The sequence below is a fragment of the Chrysochloris asiatica genome, unplaced genomic scaffold, assembly GCF_000296735.1.
Source record: "Chrysochloris asiatica unplaced genomic scaffold, ChrAsi1.0 scaffold00048, whole genome shotgun sequence".
NCBI lineage: Eukaryota > Metazoa > Chordata > Mammalia > Afrosoricida > Chrysochloridae > Chrysochloris > Chrysochloris asiatica.
The window spans coordinates 6,810,369-6,817,843 of record NW_006408566.1 but is presented as its reverse complement, the minus strand read 5'-3'; the positions used below and the strand labels follow the sequence as shown (position 1 = coordinate 6,817,843).

Here is a 7,475-nt window from a genome sequence, read left to right as displayed (position 1 = left end):
AAGCCTCATCTTTCTCCCGCGGAGTGGCTGGTAGTTTCGAACTGCTGACCTTAAGGTTCACAGCCCGATTCGTAACCACTACGCTACCAGAGCTGGGAACCTTGAATATATGCTACCTGAATTTAGAGACTTCCCCCAGAGTAAATTTGACTATTGAACTAAGTGACCAGGTAAATTGTTGGGTAATATCAATGACAGCATGCAGGAAGAAAGCAAAAGTTAGTCAAAAGACAGGAAAGAAAGAAAAGACCAAAATTACCGTCGGAGGAGACTCTAAAACTTACGCTTGAATGTAGAGTAGCTCAAGTGAATGGAAGAAATGAAGTAAAAGAGCTGATTTGAAAGGTGGCTCAAAGAGATAAAGAGTATGATACAAATATGCAAAACTTGGAATTGTAAAACCAAAAGTGAAAGAACATATTCCACATATCTCAAGCTGAAAGAACTGAAGAAAAAATTCAAGTCTCACGTTGTAATACTGAAGGATTCTGTGGGCTAAATATTGAGCCACACACCTTCAAAATAAGGTGGAAAGCAAACAGAGTCACTGTATCAAAATGAATTTGTGAAAGTTCAAATATTTCAGGAGATAGAATATGATCAAGAATGTGATTTTTTTTTAAACTAATAGTACTGAAGTAACAAGTCCAAGCTGTGCTAAAGGCATTAGCAAGAGGAAAGAAAAGAGAAAAACACAAAAACAACAAAGCTCCAGAAATTTATGGAATACTAATTGAGATATTTCCATGCTGGAAGTGCTCACTCATCTGCGCCAAATTTGGAGGATAGCTACCATGGCAATCAACAGGAAGAGATTCACATTTGTGTCCATTCCAAAGAAAGGTGACCCAAGAGAATGCAGAAATTATCAAACAGTAGCATTATTATCACAAGGAAGTAAAACATTGGTGTCAGTAATTTAAAATAGTTGTAGCAGTACATGAGTAGTGAGCTGCCTGAAATTCAGGTCAGATTCTGAAGATGTGGAATCAGAGATATCATTGCTGACATCAGATGGATCTTGGCTTAAGGAAATAGAGTAAAGGAAAGTTATTTATTTGTGTTTTATTGACAATACAAAGGCATACAACTGTGTGGTCTATAACAAATTACAGATAACAGTGAGAAGATTGGGATTTCTAGAAAACTCCATGGGGCTCATGCAGAGCCTGCACATAGACTACGAGGCATTTTAACAGAACAAGAGGACACTATAGTTTAAAATCAGGAAATGTGTACACCAGAGGTCTATCCTTTCACCATACTTATTCAATCTGTATGATGAACAAATAATTGGATAAGCTGGCCTATATGAAGAAGAACATTGCATAGGGATTGGAGGGAGATTTATTAATAACCTGCTAGATACTGATGGCACAACTTTGCTTGTTGAAAGTGAAGAGGACTTTAAATATTTACTGATAAAGACCAAAGACTACAACATTTAATATGGATCACAACTCAATGTAAAATAACAAACAAAAATCCTCCAAACAGGACTAATGAAAAACATCATGATAAACAGAGAAAAGATTAAAGTTATCCATTTTATTTAGAGCCACAATCAGTGTTCTTGGAAGCAGCAGTCAAGATATCAAACAGTGTATTGCATTAGACAAATACGCTGCAAAAAACCTCTTTAAAGTATTCAAAAGCAAAGATATGACTTTGAAGACAATGGTGTACCTGACCCATGCCATGATATTTTCAGTTGCCTCATATGCACATGAAAGTTGGACAATGAATAAGGATGAATGAGGGGAAATTGATTCTTTTGAATTTTAGTGCTGGGGAAGAATATTGACTATACCATGAACTGCCAGAAGAATAAACAAATCTATCTTGGAAAAAGTACAGCTGGAATTCTCCTTAGAAGCAAGGACTACAAGACTTGAGTTCACCTACATTGGACATGCTATCAGGAGTGATCAGTCCTGGAGAAGGACATCATGCTTGGTGACGTACAGAGTTAGCAAAACAGAGAATAACCCTCACTGACACAACGACTATCACAATTAATTATATTAATTCATTAACAGTGATTGTGAGATTAGTACTGGACCAGGCAGTGTGTTCTGTTACACATGGGGTCACAATGAGTTGGATCTGGCTGGATGGTAATGTAGCAACATAATAGCAAACTAACAAAAATATCTATTGTTGTTGTTAAGTACTGTGGAGTCCGTTGTGACTCGGTGACCCTGCATAGGATTTCCAAGGCTGTAAATCTTTACAGGAGCAGAAAGCCTCATCTTTCTACCGTAGAACGGCTGGTAGTTTTGAACTGCTGACCTTGAGGTTAGCAGCCTGATTCCTAACCACTATGCTATCAGAGCTCCTTAAAAAAATAATATATACATATATAAATGTTGTGTATCATGCAGAGTTCTACCACACTTATCTGTATCATTGAAACCTTGAAGTAATTCCTTTCAAATTAGAAGTATGGAAATAATAAGCCAGTTCTTATAACCCAAGAGATATTTATTATTAGCATGGTTTCTATCCCTTCAAGAATCTTCCATGCCTTCTCATTACTTGGGTAGCAATTTTTAATTTGAGTAATCACATTTTTGAAGTACACATTTTGTGTAAAATGTAATCACATTTTGAATTCTAAGCTGTAGAAGATTGTTTTATTTATTTCCCTTTGTTCCTAAGATGACTTAGAAAGAATAGCTGACTCTTATGTTTAAGCAAAGCAGACTTTTATGTTACATTGACTTCAGACAGATATGACTATATCACAGCCATGCCAATGGTGTTAACATGTTAGATTTGAAGAGGAAATTATGTATAAAAATACTTTTGTAATTTCCTTGTTATACAAACTTCTATTATCACATGCCTTCTTAATAACCTATGTGTGTGTTGCATGTGGAGTGTGTATGTGTGTATTTATAAATATATGTATAAGTAATCTTTGTACTGTGTCTGGTATATACAACTCATTATGATGTGATGATTTTTAAAACCAACAGATATTACTCAGTTTATCAAACATCTTAATTTAATACCCCAGAGTAGTTTATCAAACATTTTCATTTAATATCCTAATAAACAAATTTCATGAAATATTAAAAATAAAAAATACTGGGTTGTACATATTTCAATAGGGCAGTTTTTCAAAAGTGACCTCCCATTTAGAATTTGCCATTCCAGGGCCTATGTTTCTCTGTGAACCTGAAACTGCTTTCTCCCTGATCACAGTTGTCTCCTTGTGAACAAACTTTGAAAGTGATACCATGCTCATCACTTTAATGGTGGCAAATGCAGCTAACTCTGGGTACCTTGCAAAATGATAAATAATATCATAAAACTATGATACTCAAATGATGAATGCAGAAAAAATAAAAACCACTCCTTATCTTCAGCTCCTAATCCAATACAGATATTTTTGCACCATAAAATACACCCATTGATGCATCTTTCAAGGCAGTATATTTTCCAGGCTTTCCCTCATGCTTGTACTTATCATGTCTCTCCCTTCGCCCCCATAGAAATAGCATTAATAAACTCAATAAAAGTTTAAAATCAACTACTTTAACCACAGGAGATGATCAGTCAGCCACTGAGGTCAAAGTTGAAAAACTACCATCAATCAATGACTTGGACAGCATTTTTGGCCCAGTGTTGTCCCCCAAATCTGTTGCTGTTAATGCTGAAGAAAAGTGGGTTCATTTTTCCGATACATCCCCGGAACATGTTACTCCAGAGTTGACTCCAAGGGAAAAGGTGGTGTCCCCACCAACAACATCAGACCACTCAGCTGAGTCCCCAGCTCCTGGTCATCCTGGCCCTCCTGGCCCCCCAGCCCTCCCAGGGCACCCTGGCCCTCCTGGTCCTCCTCGCAATGTACCATCGCCACTCAATTTAGAAGAAGTCCAGAAGAAAGTTGCTGAGCAGACCTTCATAAAAGATGATTACTTAGAAACAATCTCATCTCCTAAAGATTTTGGGTTGGGACAGAGAGCAACTCCGCCTCCCCCACCACCACCCACCTACAGGACTGTGGTTTCATCCCCTGGACCTGGCTCCGGCAGTGGGACAGGGACCGCCAGTGGTAGGTCTTCCTGTTTGGTGTGCTTCATGTGACAGGGAATGACCATGGCTGCTGCATTGTGAGCAATGCCCTTCTCCTGCCTGGCAGTTGGCTTTAGAGCTTCAGCTATTCCTCCTTGGTTTGGGTGTCTGTGACCCTGTGGCATGTCCTAGTTCATCGAATGCTCATAGTCATAGTCTAAGTCTGTGGATGCTTTCTGACCTATACTCAGCCTTTAGGAGTGCCCTGCCTCCCACCCTGCAATTAGGAAGTGTATATTTTTAAAGCAAGATGTCATGTCATTGTTTGGAATTCAAGAAAGTTTTAGAAAGCTGGATTTCTCAGTGGGTGGGTTTCATGTTAAATGTCTGATTTCCTTGTAAATACCTTCATAAGGATCTTAGATCTTTGTAGATCATCTATGGGGAAGGAAGGTCAATGGGGGTCATGTTAACCACTCTTGTTTTGTCTGAACAACACAAAGTGTATTAATAGGTATGTAGGAGGAAAACAAAAGGGGATACCTTATTTTATTTCCAATGTAATCAAGCAATTACCAAAACCAAAACTATTCTCAATTTGACCATTTGGCATCTTTATCAGCCTATATTGTTAACTCTGGCCATGGAGATGGAAAAGACTTACCAGAAATGTACCTTTTGGGACTCCATATGCAAGTTTTGACATTAAATTTTTGGTTTTCTTAATGTGAACTTTCATTTCATATTTTCTAATTATAAAATAATGGGAACACCTTCCATGAATACCAAGGGAGTAGCAAGAATTTTTTTTTTTCTAGTGTATCCTCTTCCATTAATTATTCCAATATTCTGCTATTATTCAAGTTTCGCTAGATACTCCCGTGTCTTCTTTCTTGGGCAGGTGGGTTCAGTTTAGCAATCTGCTGTGAGGTGGTATCTGCTATTTGTCATTTTCTTTGAAAGAAACAACCAGGTTTGTTACTTGGATCTAGGAAAAGATAAAGGGGAAGTAAATGTATTTGTCTCTATATTCAGTCATCAGTGCTGCCTCTTTCAACAGAGTCGCGGTTAACGTTTGTTCTGTGTTCTACACATACAAAACCAATGTTTTGTATTAGTAGGTGTGCTCCAGTACCTTCTCCCTTTACAAAAAAGAAAAAGAGAACTATTCAATTCTCAAATAAGGTTTGAAAGCAGTATATTAAACAATACCAGCATGTTTGTTTTTTTTACGTGACCTTTATTTTGTCAATGAAAACAAGCATCTATAGATTCTTGTCCTACCTATCATGATGCTAAGTGCTTTATACACATTATTTTATCCTCACAACAACCCCAGTGACAGATAATATTATTTCCCTCATTTTACAAGGCGCAAAGATACCAAGTAATTTTCTCAGGTTTATAAAGATAGGAGCAATAGACTTGGGATTCAAACTCAGGTCTATCTGAACCGAGTACATGTTTGTAGCCACTGTACTCTCCAGGCACCTTTGGAAGGCTTAGTTATAAAGCATCTCAAGCTTAATTCGTTACTGACAGCCACTTATGCTGCACAAGTGTTATCAATAAAGTCACAAAAACTCTTCACTCCAAATGTACTCATCTGTGCTCCTATCTATAATTTGAAAAGCCCCAAAGTCTATCCCTCTATTGCTTCTTTTGGCCTCTTGAGGTACACAAGGCTTCTTTCTAATTTTTAAAAGTAGTAAAGCACCCCTATATAAGACTTGAGACCTCCAATTGGTTATCCTACTTTGGAAAAGAGAGCTATTTGTCAGGTTGTAAGAGAGGGATATGTTTCCAGTGCTTTCTGTGGGTCTTCCTTGCTCACCCACCTTCAGTGATGGGTCAATACAGTGTTCTCACAGTAAACAAGATCAGTGGGGAGTGGGCTTCATTTTTCCTTTCTTTTTCCTCCATCACCTTGCACAATTGATTGACCACTGTTCTAATGAAAGAAGTGAGGAGCTTTTTCTTTTTCTTTGGAATCGTTGAGAATTTTAGTGTTTTAATACCTAGCTACCATATTCTTATTTGAAGTTATTTTTAAATGTTACCAGTGAAGACTATTGATTCTTAATAATTACACTGAAAAAAGCTGTACTTTGCTGGTATTAAAGGATTGAATTTCTATGTGGGATATTGACCCAGGCCACTGGAGCCCATGAATAAATAAAACTTTGCACCATTATCTCCTAATTAAGTCTCAGTTTATTTGGAGCTTAATGTTTTATTGATAGAACATACACAGACAGGCAGAAATGTATATTTAGGATTAAAACAATAGGGTTGGCCTCATGTTTTAAAGATTAGCCATGCTTCTCACTATCTACTTTTTACAACATGTACCCTGATGAGACTGACTTTTCCTGTACTTCTCAGGTGGTTTAATTGGATATTGTTCTGCTTAGTTTTTAAATTTAATTTTAAAATTCAGTCACAGCAAGGAGACAGTCACTGACCAAGTGTAGACAGTACCTACATAATCAGAAGAGTTTGCTGCTGCTAAAAGACATTCCAAAGTTAAGAATTTGCTTCAAGAACTTTAATTTCCTTATGGGCCAGAATGTTGCTTTACAGAAAGTGGACTCTGATTCTTGGCAAAGGCTACCACTTATCCCATGTGGGTTGTATTCCAGGGATGAGATGAAGAATCATATGGGTTAGCAGCACAAGTTTGAGGTTCAGGGAAAGGTAGTGGCAATAGCAATAGAATGGCCAGTACACCATTTTCCAGTTTGGAAATTAAAACAATATGAATAGATGTATACACCCATGTTCACTCATAAACAAATACATTTGAGCTATATGGGGTTGAATTGACCAAATAAACACACCCAGTGGATTCTGCTTTTGTAAGGTCACAGCCTTGAAAACCCCATGGAGCAGTTCTACTATGACACACATGGGGTATCCAAGAGTCAGAATCGCCTCTTTGGCAACTAACTAACAACAACTTTCTAATCATATTTAAATTAGAGCTGCTCTGTAAAACATTATGGTCACTAGCCACACATGACTATTTCAATTATCAGTATAACAAATTTAAATTAAAGTAAAGTAAAACTCCATTTCCTCAGTCACACTAGCTATAACTCAAGCGCTCAATGGTCAGATGTGGCTACTGCCTATCTTATTGGACAGTACAATTCTAGAACATCTCCATTATCATGAAAAGCTCTATTGGACAGCACTGTTTTAGGACTTTGGTTAGAGTGGTGCTGTAGGATCAGCACTGGACGGTGAACCACACAGTCAGCAGTTCAAACCCACCAGCTGCTCCTTAGAAATTCTATATCTGGTCTCTATGAGTCAGAACCAACTCAAAGGCACCTAACAACAGCAACAATCACCAAAAGACAGCCATAGTATAGGTGTCTTTTTGCAGAAATTTGATAATGTTTCTTCCAGAGAAATAGTGTAATTTTATTCCAAGGAACACACTTTGG

General features: G+C 37.5%; 1 protein-coding gene across 6 annotated transcripts in view; it reads left to right on the top strand.

The window, feature by feature from the left end:
* The window catches only part of SGIP1 (SH3-domain GRB2-like (endophilin) interacting protein 1), a 360,328-nt gene that overhangs the window by 266,064 nt on the left and 86,789 nt on the right, over positions 1 to 7,475 (top strand). For 2 of the 6 annotated variants that reach the window (XM_006862443.1, XM_006862442.1), the window contains exon 15: positions 3,554 to 4,063. The exons of the other annotated variants lie outside the window; for them this stretch is intronic. In XM_006862443.1, the coding sequence (XP_006862505.1) occupies positions 3,554 to 4,063 (510 nt within the window). The remainder of the gene's footprint in view (positions 1 to 3,553; positions 4,064 to 7,475) is intronic. 6 annotated transcript variants of the gene reach the window in all.